At 40.5% G+C, this 25,359-nt stretch overlaps 1 protein-coding gene across 4 annotated transcripts in view; it reads left to right on the top strand.

The window, feature by feature from the left end:
* Window positions 1-25,359, top strand: part of LOC126195664 (citramalyl-CoA lyase, mitochondrial-like) — a 238,862-nt gene that overhangs the window by 110,434 nt on the left and 103,069 nt on the right. For 3 of the 4 annotated variants that reach the window (XM_049934307.1, XM_049934293.1, XM_049934300.1), the window contains exon 4: window positions 24,486-24,680. The exons of the other annotated variant lie outside the window; for it this stretch is intronic. In XM_049934307.1, coding sequence (XP_049790264.1) covers window positions 24,486-24,680 — 195 coding nt within the window. The remainder of the gene's footprint in view (window positions 1-24,485; window positions 24,681-25,359) is intronic. 4 annotated transcript variants of the gene reach the window in all.

Here is a 25,359-nt window from a genome sequence, read left to right as displayed (position 1 = left end):
TGTGACAACACTGGTGATGCCAGGGCTGTTTCTATGTTGACCTGAGGTATTGGCTCTGGTGACAGTTCTTGCGGTGCTGATGATACTGGTATCAGTGGTTGCTCAGGAGTGGATGGCATATCCCTGATGATGGTGATGGAAGCAATAAAAGAACTGCTGGTTCAGTCGTTGAGGACTGATGGCCTTGCCCGCACAGAAATGGAGAACTGGTGGTAGTAGGTCATGTGACATCTGATGTGGATGGGCTTGAAGGTGGTGGTGTGACATCAGGGAGCACCTGGCTGTCCACACAAAGGTGAAGCTGATTATGGTGCCTCGAGCAGAGGCTGTCCTCCGTGCAGATGTTGCAGAGATTGCCCCCAGCATGTGGCAATGACAGCTGTAAATCATTAAGGGTGATTTCAAAAACCTTGCACCCAGACAGTCACATCTGGCCAGAAGAGGTGCAGCGGTTGCATGGACTGATGTCCAGGTGGAGGACACAGGAGGTGTAGCTGTCTGCTTGCCTGGTGCCTGTGGAGTAGCTCCACTGAGCTCTTCTTGTTGAACGGTGTGAAATGGTACGAGGAGAGAAACAGATCTAAGGCACCATCAGATGAAGAGATGGCAACATACTTTTTCATCTGAATGTTCACACTAGGTATTTCACATTTCCGTTGGATTGTTGATGGAACAGTGATGCGAGGATGTACCGGATACCACGGGTATCACAAAATGCCACAAACTCTTGTGATGAAAATTGTGGATCATTATCAGACACTAACATCATGGGCAAGCCTTTGAGTGAAAAAAGAAAATGGATAAGGCTGTGAGGATGGCAGTTGTGGATATGGAAACCCAATGAACAACATACAGGAAATAAGAATATGTGTCAATGGCAAATGGTGAACAGCCAATAAGCAATGAGAAAGAGGCCAGTGAAATCCACATACATATAGTCCCATCCATGTGACAGCATTAGCTAAGAAGATGATGATGCCTGGGCAGCTGCTTGATGCATGACACACTGTGAACAAGAGCCAATCAGGGGGGTATTGTCATCATCCAAATGAGGCCAAAACATTTGTTGATGGGTCAGTACTTTTGTGTGTGTGTGGTAGACCCAAATGATATGCATGTAATAAATGGAGAACCACTGAGAGGATCACTAATTGAGGGGCTGCATGATCCATTTCTAAAAGCAGAACAGCTTCCCAACAGAGAACTGATGTTGAAAGATGAAATAATTATGGAGGGGGTCAGACACACAACAAGATAATGAATCTGGTCAATCATGTTTCACAAATGTTATGACCTTCCAGAAAAAGAGGTCTGAAGCTACAGCATGCATGATGCATGTGCTACTTACAGGAAAACCATCAACTGTCTGCTGTGTGGTGACATCAATGTGGAAACAAAGCAATTCGTCCTGATCAAATCCTGGGTCCAGACTGGTCAACAGGCATGATGAGGCAACAGCATTTGCATGTTGATTCATAGGTTGGAAATGAATCGCGTAGTTGGAATGCTTAAGGAAAAGAGCCAGTGTTGAATGAGATGTGCTGCTTTATCAGCTAACGATGCAGAAGGACCAAATAAAAAAAACCAATGGTTTATGGTCGGTGATCAGGTGGAATTTGGTACCATAGAGAAAACAGCATGTACAATGGCCAAAGTTTCCATTTCTATCTGAGAGTTCCTAGTTTGATAAGAAGTTAGTGTTTCTGAGGCATAAGCAATAGGCCGCTCGGAGCAACTGTGATATATATGAGCCAGTACCATCACCAACCCATACTGTGAAGTGTCCATCATAAGTGGAGGCATGGTTGGTACATTAATAAGCAAGTGGAGGCATGTTTGGTACCTTAATAAGCAGAGTGCAGGCTGCAACTTGGTCTTAAGGGAGGGAAACATGGTTTCACAAGCCAGTAACCAGTGAAACTGAGTCTCTTTGCACAGCAATGGATGTAACAGCTGAACAACTGTCACTGCCCCTGGCAAAAATTTATGGTAGTAGGCGACTTTGCCTAGAAAAGCCTGAAATTCTTTGACCAAGATAGGGCATGGAAGTGGCACAATAGCAGAAACATGTTGATGCAGGAGTTTGAGACCCTCATGAGAAACTTCAAACCCAAGGTAAATCATAGAAGGTTGAAAAATGTACATTGTTATAAATTATGCTTCAACCCAGCTGCTTGGAGGACAGAAAAAATGAGCACGGAGATTTTGTAAATGTTCCTCAGTGGTGGCTGCAGAAACTGCTATGTCATCCAAATAGTTTGCACACTCTGGCATGTCTGCCTGCTTAGCTGAGTGGTAATGTGCTTGCCACCCAGGCAGGCAGTGGACCTGGGTTCGATTCCCAGCTGGGTTGGAGATTTTGCCCACCTGGTTAGCCACTTGGTCTTATACACTGCTAGCTACAACCTGTGGAATCTGTGTGCTAGTTACAGGTAAACCATCAACCATCTGCTGTGCAGTGACATCAATGTGGAAACAAAGCAATTCGTCCTCATCAACTCCTGGGTCCGGACCAGTCAGTGACTTTGCCTAGGAAAACGTGAAGTTCTTTGACTAGTGTAGGGCATGGAAGCGACACAGTAGTAGAAATGTGTTGATGCAGGAGTTTGAGACCCTTGTGAGAAATTTAAAACCCAAGATAATAGAAGCTTGAAAAAATTGACGTTTTTCTAAATTACAACTCAATCTGGCCACTTGGAGGACAGAAAAAAAAGAGTATGGAGATTTTGTAAATATTCCTCAGCGGAGACCCCAGAAACTACAATTTATCCAAATAGTTTGCACCATCTGGCACAGATGCTGTAAGTTGTTCCAAAAAAATGTTGAAAAATAGTGGAAGTGCTGGTGACTCCAAAAGGCAACAGCAAGTATTGATACAGTTCAAAAGGGGCATTGACTACTAACATACATTGTGACTCTGTATCTAAAGGGAGTTGTAAATAGGTATTTCACAAGTCAATTTTTAAGAAATATTGACCAGCCGCAGTATTGGGTATGTATCCACTATGGATTGTGCATTCACAGAAACTTTAAAATCACGACAGAGGCATAACCGTCCTGACCGTTTCTTTACTATAACTAAGGGAGTAGACCATTCATGTGATGCAATAGGCCAAACAACCCCAGAGTCTAGTTAATCTTTGACGTGTTCCCTGAGTGCAGTTGGAATCGGATGGATCCAAAGAAAATGAGGCTGAGCAAAAGGTTTCATGGTAAGGTGTGCTTGAAAATTTTTGGCACACCCCAACCAGTAGAGAACAAAGAGAAAAGCTCAGAACGTAATGCATCTAACTGTGTATATGGCACTTTTTCAGACACCAAATTCACTTCATCTGAAATGATAAAACCAAAGAACTTAAAAGAATCTAATCCTAAAAGATTTTCTGCACATATGTTATCTGCATCAAGAAATGAAAGTGTCTGGGCCACTGACTTGTAGGTCACTAGGGCAGAGAATAGGAATACTATGTTTATTGTAATTTACTAACTATCATGGCACAGAGGGAAGTGGAAGAGAGCCCAAGTCCATATAAGGTTGTGAGTTTAAGAAGGTTACCACAGATCCTGCATCCACTTGCATGTGCAGAACTTTATGAAAAACTGTAACACCAATGGAAACCTTGTTTGGCACAACAGAAATAGCTGATACAATGTTTATGTCCATATCCACATCAGGATTGTTGTGCTGAATTTTTGCATTACAAACAGAAGCAATGTGACCTTTTTGTTGCAATTATGCCAGGTAGCCCAGTGTTTTGGGCTCATGGCAAATGAAACAATAATGACAGGATGGGAGTGTCCAATGCGTACGTTGCTGTTTACTGGCTTGTTTACTTTGTTGATGTGGCTGCTATTGGGAGTGAGGCCAGCCGCCTTGATGCTGTGATCATGTGTGGATTGCCACGACCTTGTCTCCCCCTGCAAAGTATCTGAAGTTTGGTGTGGAAGAGAGGGTTGGATTGTTGATATTTCACACCATGACTCAATTTGGTGACACCTCAAATGACTATGCAATTGTTAAAACATTGGTGAGAGATGGATTTTCACTTTGGTGGGCATGCTCTCACACCTCATGATCTGAAGCTAAATGAGTGATAGCATCTTTCATTTCTTGCCATCTGATCAGCATATGGCTCTTTATGCACTCAGACATGAAATGACGATGATGACTTAATGCATGGAGTTCAGCCACCCATGCTTGATAGGATTGATGCGGTTGCTTCCTACAGCAATATAACTCAACCTGGGATGCAATAACATTGGTGCGCTTACATTAGTTTTTTGAAAGAAGTTCACACATCTGGTGAAACTTTAAAGAAGACGGGTCCTGCAAAGGAGTGAGTTGACAAAGGACTTGATATATTCTTGGTGACATCCAAGAAAGGAACAAGGCATGACATAAAATAGTGTGACTAATCCCAAAAGTTTGAATGTGTTGTTGCAGACATTTCTTGTATGCATCTTATTCCTCAACAAACTTGTTGCATATAGAAAAGGAAGGCAAATTAGGCCATGGGGGCTGCAGAGGGCAAAACAATAGTGACACAGACTGAGGAGTATGCCGACTAGACAAAACACAAGCCATTGATTGAAGTACCCAAGTTTGATTGTTCAGTGCTTGTGATTGGTGGTGCAGTCTCATGGTGAATGATTCTTGCTGTTCGACCAACTGACATAAAATAGCCTCTGTAATACCATCAGCCACCATGAGAATAAATGGAGAACCAACCAGAGAAGAAATTTGCATGGAGAACAGGACCACATTTGTCGCCAGTTGTGTTGTATTTAGGTATAATTACAACATGACCAGTAGACTGAACACACCTTCATTCCTTGGAAGCATTAAAAACTTGAACACAGTTTTAAGTAACATTCAACAAGAACCAATTATGTGCACAAAGAGCCGTAGCAATACACATAGAGAACTGAGGCTGAGCATAGCTTGGCTGGACTTAAACACACTGGTGCCCATTGCGGATTCTGACACACACACACACACACACACACACAGAAAAGTCTGAGGCACCCTCCGCAAGACGACATAGCACCACTGCACATGTGGCCTTTTGAAAGTATGCCCATGCTTAACTGCAACCACATTTATTTTTTAAGATTTATTGGGAACTTGCCTGTTATAAACTAAATATTGATAATGTTGATTTTATGATAAAGGACATTCCAGAATGTGTACATTGAACAAGCACCTGCTTTAATTATGGATTTCATGTGGACTTGTGGAAAACACTAGGTAAACTTACTAGCTTTTCAGCTTTCACCCATTTTCTACTTCTACATCTACATACATACTTTGCAAGCCACTGTATAGTTCTTGGTTATTTCCTTTCATATTCCAGCCATAAATGGAATGAGCGAAAAATGACTGTCTATATGCCTCTGTATGAGCCCTGATTTCTTTTATCACGGCTTTGTGGATCCTACACAAAATCTACATTGGTGGTTGCAGAATCGTTGTATGGTCAGCTGCAAATGCTGGTTCTCTAAATAATCTCATTATTGTTTGCAAAAAGAATGTTGTCCTTCCTCCAGGGCTTACCATTTGAGTTCTGTGATACTTGCGTGATGATGGAACCTACCAGTAGCATATATAGCAGCATGCTTTGGAATTGCTTCAATGTCTTCCTTTAAACCAACCTGGTGTGGTTACCAAATACTGGAGCAGTACTCATGGATGGATTGTGATAGTGTTTGATACGGAAGAGATACAAAAGGGAACAAGCTCATAAGGATGGTAGTCTGGAAGGCTCATCTATAAGGTTGTACAGTAGGCAACTTTCAGACTTAGTAGTATGGATCAAAACAAGAAAAAATGTCCAGTAAACATGGGCTGTAAAATGCATACCTTAATACCTATGAACACGTTTGATAGATGAGATGTGTTTCACAGTATGTAAGATGAACAAGTACTCATAGCTCCTCAGCTATGCACTTTAGAGTCCATATTTACTGGCAATTTTTTCCTTGTTTTGGTCCATACTATGACCTCTGAAAGTTGCCTATCCTGCATTCTTAGCAACATCATTACCAGTACATGTATTTCGTTGTCAGAGGTATCAGAGCAGTTTCCATTTATAACTTTGGACTCATTTGTTTCTGGTACAGGGACCCTTACCTCAAATTGGTACAGTTATCCTTCTCCATCACCATCATAATGGTGTCACTCTGTATATACATACATTTACAGCTGCTGGCACCTGTAACTTTGATGCCCTTCTGTACATAGGTTCTTACGTAAAACTTGATCTATCAAGTCCGCTCTACAACCTCTAAAAGTTTGTAACATGAACTGTGAACAAGAGCAGTCTTATCACACTTCCCTGGTGTGCTTGTTGTCTCTGATGAACATTCGCTGTTGCGGACAATGTACTGGGTTCAGTTAGTTAGAAGGTTTCAAGCTGCTTATACAGGGTGATTCAAAAAGAATACCACAACTTTAAAAATGTGTATTTAATGAAAGAAACATAATATAACCTTCTGTTATACATCATTACAAAGAGTATTTAAAAAGGTTTTTTTTCACTCAAAAACAAGTTCAGAGATGTTCAATATGGCCCCCTCCAGACACTCGAGCAATATCAACCCGATACTCCAACTCGTTCCACACTCTCTGTAGCATATCAGGCGTAACAGTTTGGATAGCTGCTGTTATTTCTCGTTTCAAATCATCAGTGGTGGCTGGGAGAGGTGGCCGAAACACCATATCCTTAACATACCCCCATAAGAAAAAATCGCAGGGGGTAAGATCAGGGCTTCTTGGAGGCCAGTGATGAAGTGCTCTGTCACGGGCTGCCTGGCGGCCGATCCATCGCCTCAGGTAGTTGACGTTCAGATAGTTACGGACAGATAAGTGCCAATGTGGTGGCGCTCCATCCTGCTGAAATATGAATTGTTGTGCTTCTTGTTCGAGCTGAGGGAATAGCCAATTCTCTAACATCTCCAGATACTGTAGTCCAGTTACAGTAGTCCAGTTACAGTTGAGCGGTCGCCATCTTAGCATCAACTGACGCTGACGCCTAGTCAACAGCGCCTCAAGCGAACAAATGTACAACTAAATGAAACTTTCTTCTTCTTCATGTGCCGTCTCCTCTAAGAAGGTTGGCTGTCATCATGGCAATTTCTGATCTTGATTTGGCCGATCTAAGGAGTTCTGACATTGAACAGTTGTACCAATTTTTTAGATTGTCAATCCAGGATGTCCGTCTTCTACCCCTCGTTCTCTTCCCACAAATTTTCCCTTCTAGTATTGTTCGCAATATTTTGTAATTTACTCCCCTAATAACATGGCCTAAATATTGTAGCTTCCTTACTTTAATAGTTTTAATTAATTCTTTTTCCTTTCCCATTCTTCTTAGGACATCTTGATTAGTAATCCTCGACACCCAACTAATTCTAAGTATTCTTCTATATGCCCACAGTTCAAAAGCTTCTAAACTGTTCATGTCCTTCTTTTTCAATGTCCACGCTTCCATTCCGTATAATAATTTTGAGAATACATAGCATCTTAGCAACCTCATTTTTGTGTTTAAACAAATGTCTCTCGAACAGAATGCATTTTTCATCTTATTAAAGATACTTCTGGCCTTTCCTATTCTCGATTTAATTTCTTCTGAGCTTTCAATCTCCTCATTTACAATTGTTCCGAGATATTTAAATTTACGTACTTGATCGACTCTTTCCCTATTGCTTGTAAGATTTTCTTGTTGGTGTGTTTTAGATATCACCATGAACTTAGTCTTGCTTACGTTAAGAGTCAAGCCAAATTCTTCACTTTTTTCTGCGACTTTGTCAAGAAGTAATTGTAGATCTTTGAGGTTTCCAGCTAGTAGTACAGTGTCATCAGCAAACCTAACATTGTTAATGTTTAGCCCATTCACTTTAATGCCAGCTATTTCATCTGATAGAGCTGCCTGGATTATGTCTTCTGAATACATATTAAACAATAAGGGTGAGAGAACGCAACCTTGTCTCACACCCCTCTTTATTTCTATATCATTCGATAATTCATTTTCTACCTTCACGGTTGCGGTTTGATTGTAGTAGAGGTTGTATATAATGCGGATGTCTTTCTTATCAAGTGTTTTCTTTTCTAACAATTCTATGAGATGATCATGACGAACTTTTCAAATGCTTTATTATAATCCAGAAAGCACACATATAGTGGCTGGTTAACCTCCATACATCGTTGCGCTAATATGTTAAAAGCAAACAATGCTTCTCTTGTACCGAGGGAACTTCTAAAACCGAATTGTGTTTCACTTATACCTTCTTCTACGTTTTTGTATATTCGTTGGTGTATAACTTTTAGAAATATCTTTAAGGTGTGACTCATTAAGCTTATTGTACGGTGATCATTACAAGTTTTGGCATTAGCCTTTTTGGGTAATGTAACAAAGGTAGATGTCAACCAATCCCTAGGAATAATTCCCGAATTATAAATATCATTAAATGAAACTTTATAGCTCCCTTAATTCGCCGACAGATAGTGCTTAGCTCTGCCTTTTGTCGTTGCAGAGTTTTAAATTCCTAAAGTTGTGGTATTCTTTTTGAATCACCCTGTATATTGGGGAACCTATTCTGTATGCTTGAACCTTCATTAATAGTTTGCACTAGGGCACAAATGCTTTCTGCTATCTGGCAATATAGAATCCACCTGTTTCCTGTCATCCATGATTTGCAGGATATCACATGAGAGAAAGGCAATCTGAGTTTCACAAGAGTGATGCTTTCTAAATCTGTGCTGGTCTGCGAACAGAATCATTTCTGTCTCAAGGAAATTTGTTGTATTTGAACTTAGAATATGCTCAAACTTTTTGTTGGAACACGTGAGGCAATACTAACCTTACGACTTATCTTAGAAGAAAGATTAAGAAAAGGCAAACCTACGTTTCTAGCATTTGTAGACTTAGAGAAAGCTTTTGACAACGTTAACTGGAATACTCTCTTTCAAATTCTGAAGGTGGCAGGGGTAAAATACAGGGAGCGAAAGGCTATTTACAATTTGTACAGAAACCAGATGGCAGTTATAAGAGTCGAGGGGCATGAAAGGGAAGCAGTGGTTGGGAAAGGATTGAGACAGGGTTGTAGCCTCTCCCCGATGTTATTCAATCTGTATATTGAGCAAGCAGTAAAGGAAACAAAAGAAAAATTCGGAGTAGGTATTAAAATTCATGGAGAAGAAGTAAAAACTTTGAGGTTCGCCGATGACATTGTAATTCTGTCAGAGACAGCAAAGGACTTGGAAGAGCAGTTGAACGGAATGGACAGTGTCTTGAAAGGAGGATATAAGATGAACATCAACAAAAGCAAAACGAGGATAATGGAATGTAGCCAAATTAAATCGGGTGATGCTGAGGGAATTAGATTAGGAAATGAGAGACTTAAAGTAGTAAAGGAGTTTTGCTATTTAGGGAGCAAAATAACTGATGATGGTCGAAGTAGAGGGGATATAAAATGTAGACTGGCAATGGCAAGGAAATCGTTTCCGAAGAAGAGAAATTTGTTAACATCGAGTATAGATTTACGTGTCAGGAAGTCGTTTCTGAAAGTATTTGTATGGAGTGTAGCCATGTATGGAAGTGAAACATGGACGATAACCAGTTTGGACAAGAAGAGAATAGAAGCTTTCGAAATGTGGTGCTACAGAAGAATGCTGAAGATAAGGTGGGTAGATCACGTAACTAATGAGGAGGTATTGAATAGGATTGGGGAGAAGAGAAGTTTGTGGCACAACTTGACTAGAAGAAGGGATCGGTTGGTAGGACATGTTTTGAGGCATCAAGGGATCACAAATTTAGCATTGGAGGGCAGCGTGGAGGGTAAAAATCGTAGAGGGAGACCCTCCATGCTTCCCTCCAATACTAAATTGGTGATCCCTTGATGCCTCAGAACATGTCCTACCAACCGATACCTTCTTCTAGTCAAGTTGTGCCACAAATTGCTCTTCTCCCCAATTCTATTCAATACCTCCTCATTTAGTTATGTGATCTACCCATCTAATCTTCAGCATTCTTCTGTAGCACCACATTTCAAAAGCTTCTATTCTCTTCTTGTGTAAACCATTGTCCATGTTTCACTTCCATACATGACTACATTCCCTACAAATCCTTTCAGAAATGACTTCCTGACACTTAAATCTGTACTCGATGTTAACAAATTTCTCTTCTTCAGAAACGCTTTCCTTGCCATTACCAGTCTACATTTTATATCCTCTCTACTTCGACCATCATAAGTTATTTTGCTCCCCAAATTGCAAAACTCATCTACTTTAAGTGTCTCATTTCCTAATCTAATTCCCTCAGCATTATCTGATTTAACTTTACTACATTCCATTATCATTGTTTTGCTTTTGTTGATGTTCATCTTATATCCTCCTTTCGAGACACAATCCATTCCGTTAGTTATAGTGGGAATTAGTGAAGTTTGGTGGCAGGAGGAACAAGACTTCTGGTCAGGTGAATACAGGGTTATAAATACAATATCAAATGGGGGCAGTGAAGGAGTAGGTGTAATAATGAATAAAAAAATAGGAGCATGGATCAGCTACTATGAACAGCATAGTGAATGCATTATTGTGGCCAAGATAGACATGAAGCACACCACCTGCCACACTAGTAAAAGTTTATATGCCTACTAGTTTTGGTAGATGACCAAGAGATTGAAGGGAATGTCTGGTGAGATAAAAGAAATTATTCAGATAGTGAAGGGAGATGAAAATTTAATAGTCGTGGGGGACTGGAATTAGATAGTAGGAAAAGGAAGAGAAGGAAAAGTAGTAGGTGAATATGGAATGGGAGTAAGGAATGAAAGAGGAAGCCGTCTATAGAATTTTGCACAGTGCATAACTTATTCATAGCTAACACGTGGTTTCAGAATCATGAAAGAAGGTTGTATACATGGAATAGGCCTGGAGACACTGGAAGGTTTCAGATAGATTATGTAATGGTAAGACAGGAACTTAGGAACCAGGTTTTAAATGGTAAGACATTTCCAGGGGCGGATGTGGACTCTGACCACAATATATTGCTTATGAACTGAAGATTAAAACTGAAGAAAATGCAAAAAGTTGTGAATTTTGAGAGATGGGACCTGGCGAATTCAAAGGATGACAGGTTGTAGATAGTTTCAGAGAGAGCATTAAGGAATAATTGACAAGAATGGAGGAAAGAAGTATAGTAGAAGAAGAAGAGTTGAAATAGTGAAGGCAGCAGTGGATGAAGTAGGTAAAAAGACGAGGGCTAGTGGAAATCCTTGGTTAACAGAAGAGATATTGAATTTAATTGAAGAAAAGAGAAAATATAAAAATGCAGTAAATGAAGCAGGCAAAAAGGAATACAAACATCTCAAAAATGAGACTGACAGGAAGTGCAAAATGGCTAAGCAGGTATGGTTAGACGACAAGTAAGGAAGTAGAGACTTATATCACTAGGGGTAAAATAGACATTGCCTACAGGAAAATTAAAGAGACCTTCGGAAAAAAGAGATTCACTTGTAAGAATATCAAGAGCTCAAACGGAAATGAGTTCTAATCACAGAAGGGAAAGCCGAAAGGTGGAAGGAGTCTATAGAGGGTCTATACAAGGGCGATGTACTTGAGGGCAATGTTATGGAAATGGAAGAGGACATAGATGAATATGAAATGGGAGATATGATACTGTGTGAATAATTCGACAGAGCACTGAAAGACCAAAGTCGAAACAAGGCTCCGCGAGTAGACAACATTCCATTAGAACTACTGATAGCTTTGGGAGGAACTGCCCTGGCAAAACTCTACCATCTGGTGAGCAAGATGTATGAGATGGGCGAAATACCCTCAGACTTAAAGAAGAATATGATAATTCCAATCCCAAAGAAAGCAGGTGTTGACAGATGTGAAAATTACCGAACTATCAAAAATGGCTCTGAGCACTATTGGACTTACTTCTAAGGTCATCAGTCCCCTAGAACTTAGAACTAATTAAACCTAACTAACCTAAGGACATCACACACATCCATGCCTGAGGCAGGATTCGAACCTGCGACCATAGCGGTCGCGTGGTTCCAGACTGTAGCGCCTAGAACCACTCGTCCTCTCCGGCCGGCACTGAACTATCAGTTTAATAAGTCACGGCTGCAAAATACTAACATGAATTCTGCACAGACGAATAGAAAACTGATAGATGCTGACCTCTGGGAAGATCAGTTTGGATTCCATAGCAATGTTGGAACCCGTGGGGCAATACTGACCCTACGACTTACCTTAGTAGATAGATTAAGGAAAGGCAAACCTACATTTCTAGCATTTGTATACTTACAGAAAGCTTTTGACAATGTTGACTGGAATACTCTCAAATTCTGAAGTTGGGAGGGGTCAAATACAGGGCGTGAAAGGCTATTTACAATTTGTACAGAACCAGATGGCACTTATAAGAGCTGAGGGGCTTGAAAGGGAAGCAGTGGTTGAGAAGGGAGTGAGACAGGGTTGTAGCCTATCCCCAATGTTGTTCAATCTGTATAGGGAGCATGCAGTAAAAGAAACAAAAGAACATTTGGAGTAGGAATCAAAATCCATGGAGAAGAAATAAAAACTTTGAGGTTTAGCTAATGACATTGTAATTCTGTCAGAAACAGCAAAGGACCTGGAAGAGCAGTTGAACGGAATGGATTGTGTCTCAAAAGGAGGATATAAGATGAAAATCAACAAAAGCAAAACAAGGATAATGGAATGTAGTCAGATTAAATCAGATAATGCTGAGGGAATTAGATTAGGAATTTAAACACTTAAAGTAGTAGATGAGTTTTACTATTTGGGGAGCAAAATAACTTATGATGGTTGAAGTAGAGAGGATATAAATTGTAGATAGGCAGTGGCAAGGAAAGCGTTTCTGAAGAAGAGAAATTTGTTAATATCGAGTATAGATTTAAGTGCCAGAAAGTCTTTTCTGAAAGTATCTGTATTGAGTGTAGTCATGTATGGAAGTGAAATATGGACGATAACTAATTTAGACAAGAAGAGAACAGAAGTTTTCGAAATTTGCTAAAGATTAGATGGGTAGATCATGTAACTAATGAGGAGGTACTGAATAGTACTGGGGAGAAGAGGAATTTGTGGCACAACTTGACTATTAGAAGGGATTGGTTGGTATGGCATGTTCTGAGGCATCAAGAGATCACCAATTTAGTATTGGAGGGAAGCGTGGAGGGTAAAAATCGTAGAGGAAGACCAAGAGATGAATACACAAAACAGATTCAGAAGGATGTAGGTTGCAGTAGTTAGTTGGAGATGATGAAGCTTGCGCAGGATAGAGTAGCATGGAGAGTGGCATTAAACCAGTCTCCGGACTGAAGACCACAAAAACAACAGCTCTCCTTTCGCTGTCTTCTATTGCCATACGAGACTGGTTGTTGATGCACTGGATAGAAGCCTTTGACCCACATAGTGATTTTACATAGGACCAGAATTTTCTTAGGTTCTTAGCAAGATCTTTCATTCAAGTCTGATAGTGGAAGTTTTTGTATGCTTTGCACATCATTCTTTTTATAGATGCACAAATTTCTACTAACTTTTGTGTGTCGACATTTCCACTTTCATTTTGAAACTGTAAGTGCAACAAACTCTGCTTCTTCAGCAATTTCTGAGTTTTGTTATTAAATCACAGTGGGTCTCATCTGTCCTTGATCTACTTATTTCTCCAGGCAGCATCAATTTAAACGATCAGTTTAAACTTTGACCATAATTCCTGTATGTTCATCATATTGGAATTAAATGATTTCCATTCATTGTCTAAGTGGGATGATAGCACCAGCTTATCTGCTCTTTCCGATATAAAAACTCTCCCAGCCTTCTTGATGGATTTATTAACTTCCATCGTCACTACGAAGACATCATGATCACTAATCCCTGTCTCCATACTGATGCTGCCAACAAGGTCAGGGTTAGTTTATAGCTAAAAGGTCAAAAATATTTCCACTGTATGTTGGTTGTTGAACTAGCTACTCTAGACAGTTTTCAGAAAACATGTTCAGAACTACTTCAAAAGGCTGTCTGTTCTTACCAACTGCAATGAATCCATAGACATCCCAGTCTGTATTTGGTAGGTTGAAGTAACTTCCAACTACACTGAAGCACCAGAGAAACTGGTATAGGCATGCATATTCAAATACAGAGATATATGAACAGGCAGAATACAGCGCTGCTGTCGGCAATGCCAGTATAAGACAGCAAGGGTCTGCCGCAGTTGTTAGATCAGTTACTGCTGCTACAAGGTCTTGTTATCAAGATTTAAATGAGTTTGAACATGGCGTTCTAGTCAGCGCATGAGCGATGGGGCAAGAATCTCCGAGGTAGTGATGAAGTGGAGATTTTCCCACTTTTCACAAGTTTACCGTGAATATCAGGATTCTGGTAAAACATCAAATCTCTGACATTGCTGCAGCCGGAAAAAGATCCTGCAAGAATAGGACCAACAATGACTGGAGAGAATCATTCAGTGTGACAGAAGTGGAACACTTTCACAAATTGCTGCAGATTTCAATACTGGGCCATCAATAAGTGGCAGCATGTGAACCATTCAACAAAACATCATCAGTATGGGTTTTCAGAGCTAAAGATCCACTCATGTACCCTTGATGACTGCAAGACGTGAAGCTTTATGGGTCGCCTGAGCTTGTCAACACCGTCATTGGTCTGTTGATTGTAACAGATTTATGGATAGCCCTGCATGATTCATGATGTCAATTCCATTCAGCACTACTTGAGACATTAGTCAAGTCCATGCCACATCATGTTGCGGCACTTCTGTGTGCTTGTGTATGCCTGCCATGATATTAGGCAGGTGTACCACTTTATTTGGCTCTTCAGTGTAAAATAGCATGATAAGGGTATTTCCTTGTTACTGAGCATAAGCTTTATTTAAATGCTTCTACAACAGTTATGACGGAATCAGCTGATTGGTAGAAATGTCCAGTTATTAATCTGAGTTCACCTAGGTGAGTTACTTACATCCATATAATTTTACAGTCAGACTCAATTTCAACATTGATATACACAATATTTTTGTTGATTTCAATGAACACTCCCTGTCGTATGCTATCTAAGCTGTGTTTTTGATATATGTTTTAGGTCTCATTAAATATTTTGGAGCTTTCTGCTTCAGCTTTCATCCAGCTCTCAGTTCTGAGGGTCATTTGACCACAACAAGTTTCCTGGAGAGCAATAAATTCAGAAACTTTGTTGTGAATGCTTCAGCATAAATTAAAATTTTGAAGTCAGTGTTTTTATTTTTACATGATCTGTGCTAGCCTAAGAAAGCCCCATGTGCTCTCTGCAAGTACTCTACTGAGTAGCCATTTTCTGTATGCAGTGCACCCTTGACATATCAAGAGGAACCCTACAGTTCTTCAACCCATTACATAGATTCAGAAATTTGCAGCCAAGATCATCACAGATTCGATGGAGCCTCTGGTTGAGACCCTCCATTTGGTTCCAAACCAAAGGACCCTAATCAATTCTGGATATGATTTTGCAAATTGTGAGTTCTGTTGGCACCCTGTGAGTGATGCCAATAGCTTTCACCACTTCCACCAGCCACCTGGACAAACTGAGAATGGCCTAAGAACCCAAGCAACTGGTGTCATTGGTACTGACATGAGCAACAACTTGCAGGTGACTGCACACTGCGCCTTCAGTAGCCACAGGAAGGGCTCCATCATATCTCTTTGACGGGGCCTCCCTGGCAGTCATACCACTTGCACAGTAGATTTCTTTCCAGTGCTAGATGCTTTTTCCACTCCAAGACACATTTAACACTGGAGCTTCCAATAACTAGCAGATCCATCCCACTGTGCGTCTGGTTGGACAATGCTGAAGGAGTGGCCACTTATCCACTAGCATGGTGAATAGGTGAGACAATTCGGCCAGCCCCACATGGACTATCCACCCAGAGTGACATGAACGTGTTACAACCTGCCACTCACTATGCAGTGAGTGCAGATTTGTTGAGTAGCATAGCCCTTGGGCAAAGCAAGCTCCACCTGAAGTGTTGCAAGAGATACACCAGAGTCTTTGCCGCCACCACATACTGAGGCAGCAGCCTGCAGACAGCTGTTCATGGCCAATGCTGTTTTTGGCTGTTTGCAAACTGTGCCAACTCCTCCTGCATCACCATGAATGTTCTAGGGTGCGTTGTCTATTTGACTTGAAGCACTGCAAGACATGTTCATTAGTATTTCAAGGATGGTTTACAATAGTTGTTTGGGTGGTTTCACTGTGATGACCTTGACGTTATCCCAGCTTAAAAGGAAAATCGGACATGTTTTTAACTGACCTGTTTTACATTACAAGCAGTAATGATGATCTATGACCGAAATTGGTAAAAAATTCTTCTGTGCTACATTCTCTATTTAACTTGAAGCATTGTGAGATATGTTTGTTAGTATTTTGAGGATGGGTTATGATAGTTGTTTGGATGGTTTCACTGTGATATCCTTGACATTGTATCAGCTTACAAGGAAAGTGGGATATGTTTTTAACTGATCTGCTTTACCTCACATCCAGTGACGATGGTCTGTGACCAAAACCAGTAGATTATATATAGATTAAATAAAACAGCTGATGGTTAAAATGCTTTTTCTAAAGCAACTGCATTTTGAAACTTCTTGGCAGATTAAAACTGTGTGCCTGACCGAGACTCGAACTCGGGACCTTTGCCTTTCGCGGGCAAGTGCTCTACCATCTGAGCTACCGAAGCACGACTCACGCCCGGTCCTCACAGCTTTACTTCTGCCAGTACCTCGTCTCCTACCTTCCAAACTTTACAGAAGCTCTCCTGTGAGCTGTGAGGACCGGGCGTGAGTCGTGCTTTGGTAGCTCAGATGGTAGAGCACTTGCCCACGAAAGGCAAAGGTCCCGAGTTCGAGTCTCAGTCGGGCACACAGTTTTAATCTGCCAGGAAGTTTCATATCAGCGTACACTCCGCTGCAGGGTGAAAATCTCATTCTGGAAACATCCCCCAGGCTGTGGCTTTGCCATGTCTCCGCAGTATCCTTTCTTTCAGGAGTGCTATTCCTGCAAGGTTCGCAGGAGAGCTTCTGTAAAGTTTGGAAGGTAGGAGACAAGGTACTGGCAGAAGTAAAGCTGTGAGGACCGGGCGTGAGTCGTGCTTCGGTAGCTCAGACGGTAGAGCACTTGCCCGCGAAAGGCAAAGGTCCCGAGTTCGAGTCTTGGTCGGGCACACAGTTTTAATCTGCCAGGAAGTTGCATATCAGCGCACACTCCGCTGCAGGGTGAAAATCTCATTCTGGCAACTGCATTTTGTTTGCTTTGTATCTGTATTGCATGGAAAATATCTGCACAACAGTGCAAATGTAAGAACCTAGTATACATTGTGCATCTTGTTAGAAAACTCACGGTACTTTACCACTGACAACAGTAATGCCTACTTTACTCTTTGCCCTTAAACTTACATTCAGTTTTGGTTGGTTCTGTATCAGATTTATCTTTCCAGCAGTGGTGGGTGATTGTTAACAATGATGTACAGCAGTGTGGATAAGTTAACTGGTGAAGAATTGGCCAATATGTACTTTGTGCATGGGTTTCCATAACACAGTGCAGAAGCAGCACAGAAAAGATATGCTGAATCGTTCCCGCAGTGATGGCAAACACATCCATTACTGTTGTATCCAGACATGTGTAGATAACTGTTTTGTGTTGTACATTTTGATGATTGCATATTACAGGCTTTTTCATTGTTGCGAATTTTTTAAAAATAAAAACAAAGGTAAGGATAATAAACTGAGTAAATCCCTTATGTTCTTACTCTGTAATAAGCCACCAGAGACCAGTGATCTCTTATACCAATATAATTAGAAAATATCCCTGAACAAAATTTGATATTTTGCAGTGAAGTTCGAGTTCACCTTGTATAGTTACAACCAAAGGGGTAAACCAGCTGTTGTAAATAATGAAGGAAGCAATTATTGTCTTGCATATTGGAAAGGGGATTATGGACTTGTGTCAAAATTCTGGTTAACCAAGGTGCATGAGTCTTATGTGATTGTATTTAACCAGCCACAAGGGGGCAACCAGTAAGAAGAGGACTGGGGTTAGTTTTACAACTTGTTACCCACCCCTGCTCTTTCTCCCTTCCTCTCTCCTGCCTTCCACTGTTTCCTACATATCACCACCTTTTCCTGCACAATGCTCCCTTTCTAAGTCATTCCAGACCTTTCCTTTCCTCTCATACCAACCCTCCCAAAATAACTGGTCACAAATAGCGCCCCCCCTCACTCCTCTGTATGTGTGTGCATGTGGGAGGGTCGTGTGTGGTGTGTGTGTGTGTGTGTGTGTGTGTGTGTGTGTGTGTGTGTGTGTGTGTGTGTAGGCAGATGTGCACATGTGTGCACAGTGATTTGCAATTGAGTGATTATATTTCCTCATTTTAACTTTAATGGTATTGGTTTGCTGAGAGCCTGTGTTGTGTGTTGATGGATACAGAATCATGGTACTTTCATGCCTGGAAACTTATTTACCACTTTTTGAATTATATTTAGTTTTTAACTAATTTGATGCTGTACTTGTTTTATGTTATTACCTCTGATATAGTCATCTCTGTACGTTTATTAGTGATTTTTTATTTTATATAACAAATTCATTGTGTTAACTTAATTTTTGGTGAGTATATTAGTAATTACATTATCTTTATATAGCAAGAACCTGATGAACTGTAGGCTTGCTCCACAAGTCTCATCCATTTATTTTCCTGCTGTATAAAGCATTGGGGTCCATTTAATGTTGATATTCATCCTAGCCCCCCCATGAACCATGGACCTTGCCGTTGGTGGGGAGGCTTGCCTGCCTCAGCGATACAGATAGCCGTACCATAGGTCCAACCACAACGGAGGAGTATCTGTTGAGAGGCCAGACAAACATGTGGTTCCTAAACAGGGGCAGCAGCCTTTCCAGTAGTTGCAGGGGCAACAGTCTGGATGATTGACTGATCTGGCCTTGCAACACTAACCAAAACGGCCTTGCTGTGCTGGTACTGCGAACGGCTGAAAGCAAGGGGAAACTACGGCCGTTATTTCTCCCGAGGGCATGCAGCTTTACTGTATGGTTAAATGATGATGGCGTCCTCTTGGGTAAAATATTCCGGAGGTAAAATAGTCCCCCATGATGGGGGATTAAATGATGATGGCGTCCTCTTGAGTAAAATATTCTGGAGGTAAAATAGTCCCCCATTCGGATCTCCGGGCGGGGACTACTCAAGAGGATGTCATTATCAGGAGAAAGAAAACTGGCGTTCTACGGATCGGAGCCTGGAATGTCAGATCCCTTAATCGGGCAGGTAAGTTAGAAAATTTAAAAAGGGAAATGGATAGGTTGAAGTTAGATATAGTGGGAATTAGTGAAGTTCGGTGGCAGGTGGAACAAGACTTCTGGTCAGGTGACTACAGGGTTATAAACACAAAATCAAATAGGGGTAATGCAGGAATAGGTTTAATAATGAATAGGAAAATAGGAATGCGAGTAAGCTACTACAAACAGCATAGTGAACGCATTATTGTGACCAAGATAGATACGAAGCCCACGCATACCGCAATAGTACAAGTTTATGTGCCTACTTGCTCAGCAGATGACGAAGAAATTGAAGAAATGTATGATGAAATAAAAGAAATTATTCAGATAGTGAAGGTAGACGAAAATTTAATAGTCATGGGTGACTGGAATTCGTCAGTAGGAAAAGGGAGAGAAGGAAACGTAGTAGGTGAATATGGATTGGGGGTAAGAAACGAAAGAGGAAGCTGTCTGGTAGAATTTGCACAGAACATAAAGAACATAACTTAATCATAGCTAACACTTGGTTCAAGAATCATAAAAGAAGGTTGTATACATGGAAGAATCCTGGAGATACTAGAAGGTATCAGATAGATTATATAATGGTAAGACAGAGATTTAGGAACCAGGTTTTAAATTGTAAGACATTTCCAGGGGCAGATGTGGACTCTGACCACAATCTATTGGTTATGAACTGTAGATTAAAACTGAAGAAACTGCAAAAAGGTGGGAATTTAAGGAGATGGGACCTGGATAAACTGACTAAACCAGAGGTTGTACAGTGTTTCAGGGAGAGCATAAGGGAACAATTGACAGGAACAGGGGCAAGAAATACAGTAGAAGAAGAATGGGTAGCTTTGAGGGATGAAGTAGTGAAGGCAGCAGAGGACCAAGTAGGTAAAAAGACGAGAACTAGTAGAAATCGTTGGGTAACAGAAGAAATATTGAATTTAATTGATGAAAGGAGAAAATATAAAAATGCAGTAAATGAAGCATGCAAAAAGGAATACAAACGTCTCAAAAATGAGATCGACAGGAAGTGCAAAATGGCTAAGGAGGGATGGCTAGAGGACAAATGTAAGGATGTAGAGGCGTATCTCACTAGGGGTAAGATAGATACTGCCTACAGGAAAATTAAAGAGACCTTTGGAGAAAAGAGAACCACTTGTATGAATATAAAGAGCACAGATGGAAACCCACTTCTAAGCAAAGAAGGGAAAGCAGAAAGGTGGAAGGAGTATATAGAGGGTTTATACGAGGGTGATGTACTTGAAGACAATATTATGGAAATGGAAGAGGATGTAGATGAAGATAAAATGGGAGATATGATACTGCGTGAAGAGTTTGACAGAGCACTGAAAGACCTGAGTCGAAACAAAGCTCCAGGAGTAGACAACTTTCCATTAGAACTACCGACAGCCTTGGGAGAGCCAGTCCTGACAAAACTCTACCATCTGGTGAGCAAGATGTATGAGACAGGCAAAATACCGTCAGACTTCAATAAGAATATAATAATTCCAATCCCAAAGAAAGCAGGTGTTGACAGATGTGAAAATTACCGAACTATCAGTTTAATAAGTCACGGCTGCAAAATACTAATGCGAATTCTTTACAGACGAATGGAAAAACTGGTAGAAGCTGACCTCGGGGAAGATCAGTTTGGATTCCATAGAAATATCGGAATACGTGAGGCAATACTGACCCTATGACTTATCTTAGAAAATAGATTAAGGAAAGGCAAAATTACGTTCCTAGCATTTGTAGACTTAGAGAAAGCTTTTGACAATGTTGACTGGAATACTCTCTTTCAAATTCTGAAGGTGGCAGGGGTAAAATACAGGGAGCAAAAAGCTATTTACAATTTGTACAGAAACCAGATGGCAGTTATAAGAGTCGAGGGGCATGAAAGGGAAGCAGTGGTTGGGAAGGGAGTGAGACAGGGTTGTAGCCTCTCCCCGATGTTATTCAATCTCTATGTTGAGTAAGTAGTGAAGGAAACAAAAGAAAAATTCGGAGTAGGTATTAAAATCCATGGAGAAGAAATAAAAACTTTGAGGCTCGCCAATGACATTGTAATTCTGTCAGAGACAGCAAAGGACTTGGAAGAGCAGTTGAACGGAATGGATTGTGCCTTGAAAGGAGGATATAAGATAAACATCAACAAAAGCAAAACAAGAATAATGGAATGTAGTCGAATTAAATCGGGTGATGCTGAGGGAATTAGATTAGGAAATGAGAGACTGAAAGTAGTAAAGGAGTTTTGTTATTTGGGGAGCAAAATAACTGATGATGGTCGAAGTAGAGGGGATATAAAATGTAGACTGGCAATGGCAAGGAAAGCATTTCTGAAGAAGAGAAGTTTGTTAACATCGAGTATAGATTTAAGTGTCAGGAAGTCGTTTCTGAAAGTATTTGTATCGAGTGTAGCCATGTATGGAAGTAAAACATGTACGATAAATAGTTTGGACAAGAAGAGAATAGAAGCTTTCGAAATGTGGTGTTACAGAAGAATGCTGAAGATTACATGGGTAGATCACATAACTAATGAGGAAATATTGAATAGGATTGGGGAGAAGAGAAGTTTGTGGCACAACTTGACTAGAAGAAGGGATCGGTTGGTAGGACATGTTCTGAGGCATCAAGGGATCACCAGTTTAGTATTGGAGGGCAGCGTGGAGGGTAAATATCATAGAGGGAGACCAAGAGATGAATACACTAAGCAGATTCAAAAGGATGTAGGTTGCAGTAGGTACTGGGAGATGAAGAAGCTTGCGCAGGATAGAGTAGCATGGAGAGCTGCATCAAACCAGTCTCAGGACTGAAGACCACAACAACAACAACATTCATCCTAGCTAGACATCCCAGATTTTATCCTACCATGTACTTTTGTGTCTTTGTCTTCCTTGCTTTCCATATAATGGGAATATTGACATATTAATCTTAAACTGGGTATTAAAAATAAACAAATCCTTGTAGCTCCATGGCATTTGTGTGGTTGTAAAAATAGACTTCAAAGTTGAAGCTGCATCAATCAGATTCCAGTTGCATTTGTCAGTATGTGAGCAGCAAACAATTAAAACGGATGGTATTATTGCATCTCCTGCCAGTTGTGAGGTACATTTTGTCATTCACTTTCTGCAAGTAGATGGAATCATTGTTGCTGAGATTTGGTTTTGACAGAGTTGTGTTTATGAGGATGGGTTTATGAGTGATGGTGTTGTGAGGGAGTGGTGCAGAAAATTGAAGGCTGTTGCACAGATGTGCATGACGGAAGTGGTCAAGGTAGACCTTCAGATGAGACTGTTGAATTTGTGCAACATCTGCATGAAATTGTGCATTCAAGATGTTGGCTCACAATTTATGAACTTTCTGAAGATGTTCCTCAGATTTCTAGTATTACCCCCTAAACATTGTCACAGAGGGATTAGTTTATTGTAAGTTTTGTGCTTGGTGGGGGCCAAAATGTCTGATGTTCACGAAACTGGAAGAATGAGTTCAGCCATGACATTCCTTCAGTTCTACCATCAAGGGGGGAAAGGGTTTCTCTGCAGAATCATGACAGGGGACAAGTGTGAATGCAGTATGTGAACTCTGAAACAAAGGAACAGTACAAATAATGGATATGCTCACATTCTCCCAATAAGCCCATATGGTTTTTGCAGATGGTGTCACTCACAAAATGATAGTTAAGTTTTTTTTTGGATTCCAGTGTAATTTTGACACCAGATTTCACCAGAGTAACTTGTGAGAATATTATGTCGTCATGGGTTTATTGTGAGACTCTTACGAAATCCCGAAGTTCAGTCTTAAACAAACAATGTGGGATATTACTGAAGGAATCAGTCTCTATCACAACAATGAGTGACCTCATACTGTGAATCAGATGACGGAAAAACTTATTCTTTTGGCTGGGAGGTATTTCAACATCCTCTCTATAGTCCAGACTTGGCATCAAGTGACTCTTATCTCTTTTCCAACATTAGATCATGGATCCTGTCAGCAACTGGCTGAAGCACCAGGCAACACTGATCTTTGATGAAGGGATAATAAGCAATGTCAACATGTAAGCACAGATTGTTTATAAAAAAAAATATATTTTTCTGTGTTTTAGTAGCTAACTGGAGGTTATTTTAAGAACAGCCCTCATTTTTTGCTAGAGTAGCATATTGTATGAAACTCTTAACTGCATCACTAGCTCAGTCTTCTTTTCTTTGGGATTGTGATGACTATGTGTAGTCTATGCAATTCCAATAACTTTTCATTTTTTTCTAATCCTCCATTATTTCACATTTTCCCTGATTAAGGGATCTGTAAATTTCCCTTATTATTTTCCTGTCAAATGTTAATAGTTTCTCATCTGACATTCCAGCCACCAGTAGCTTTTCATATCGATTTCATTTTATTACAATTATTCTCTTTTGTGTGCTAACAAAGCTTCATTGTAGAATGATGCAAATGGTTCTAGCATATTAATTGAATTTTAATGTAACTGTTGGGGCCACATATAGTAAACAGCTTTTGCACACTTTGTACTTTTGCAGTCTTGATGCTGTTTGACTCATCCTTCAAATGTGACAGCTAGATTTTTCTTCCACACTTAGGTGGATGACTGGTTTCTATTGCTCCTGATGGTGATGAACGAGTTGTTAGTTGTTTTACCGGTGATGGTGGACTTCATCCTGAAAGAGACCAACTCTCCTACCTATAAGAGGTTTATCCTTTCGAACTCGGAACTCGTTCAATATATTGTTTCTCCAGGCCATGCCTAATAAAATCTTGCCATAATTATCTCTTTCCTTCATGTAAGGAAAATAGCTCTTTAACATATATCCTGCTACTGAGGGGAGTGGTACTAAGACTGTGAGCTACCTTTAGACATGAGCAGAGCTCAAATCTCAGTGTGGCCATAACTATAGATTTATTTATCATTTTGCTAAACTGCTTAAGATAAATGCCAAGAAGTTTCCCTCAGAAAAAAAAGAAAGACTGATTTCGTTGTCCAAACTGGATGTATCCTTCATTTCTAATGTCTTAGTGTTGACAAGTTACTGAATCCTAATACTCTTGTATTCCTGTTTTTCTTTCCTTTATATGTCCTGTTGAAGATTTCTCTTGACTTGTACATAATCCCTTTATTTTGTATTTAATTTATTTACAGAACGTCGCTAGGTCTACAATAAGGCACTTCTTGGATAAAGAATGTGTATCACAACAGTTTTCAGAGTGGACAGTAAGAGTAAATTCAGTAGACAGTGGGATGTGTGAAGAAGATTTAAGAGTAATTTTGACAGGACCGCAAAAGCCACCAACATTACTGCTTCCAAAAGTGGATTGCATTAAACAGCTGCAATGGGTAAGAAATTAATAAACTTTCATCAGTTAGGCAAAATGTGCTGACTGAGCAGTCTTATTCACTTTCAGATACTGATTTCATATGTGTTATTTCGTTGATGTCTTTCACACAAGACAAAGTGGTTATTGATGGACTTGTTTTTCTTTATTCTATACTATGCAGAAATATTCCATTATGTATGCTGAGCACAGGAGTCATTGTGTCGGCAACATGTGCGCTTCCATTGTAGTAAAAGTGGCAGCTCAGATAAAAGAAAGTAGAACAATAATTTTGAAACTTCGTGACAGATTAAAACTGTGTGCCCGACCGAGACTCGAACTCGGGACCTTTGCCTTTCGCGGGCAAGTGCTCTACCATCTGAGCTACCGAAGCACGACTCACGCCCGCTACTCACAGCTTTACTTCTGCCAGTACCTCGTCTCCTACCTTCCAAACTTTACAGAAGCTCTCCTGCGAACCTTGTAGAACTAGCACTCCTGAAAGAAAGGATACTGCGGAGACGTGGCTTAGCCACAGCCTGGGGGATGTTTCCAGAATGAGATTTTCACTCTGCAGCGGAGTGTGCGCTGATATGAAACTTCCTGGCAGATTAAAACTGTGTGCCCGACCGAGACTCGAACTCGGGACCTTTGCCTTTCGCGGGCAAGTGCTCTACCATCTGAGCTACCGAAGCACAACT

This window comes from Schistocerca nitens, chromosome 1 (assembly GCF_023898315.1).
Source record: "Schistocerca nitens isolate TAMUIC-IGC-003100 chromosome 1, iqSchNite1.1, whole genome shotgun sequence".
In the NCBI taxonomy this organism is placed as follows: domain Eukaryota; kingdom Metazoa; phylum Arthropoda; class Insecta; order Orthoptera; family Acrididae; genus Schistocerca; species Schistocerca nitens.
Note: the sequence above shows the minus strand (reverse complement) of the source record. Positions and strands in the feature narration are given on the sequence as shown.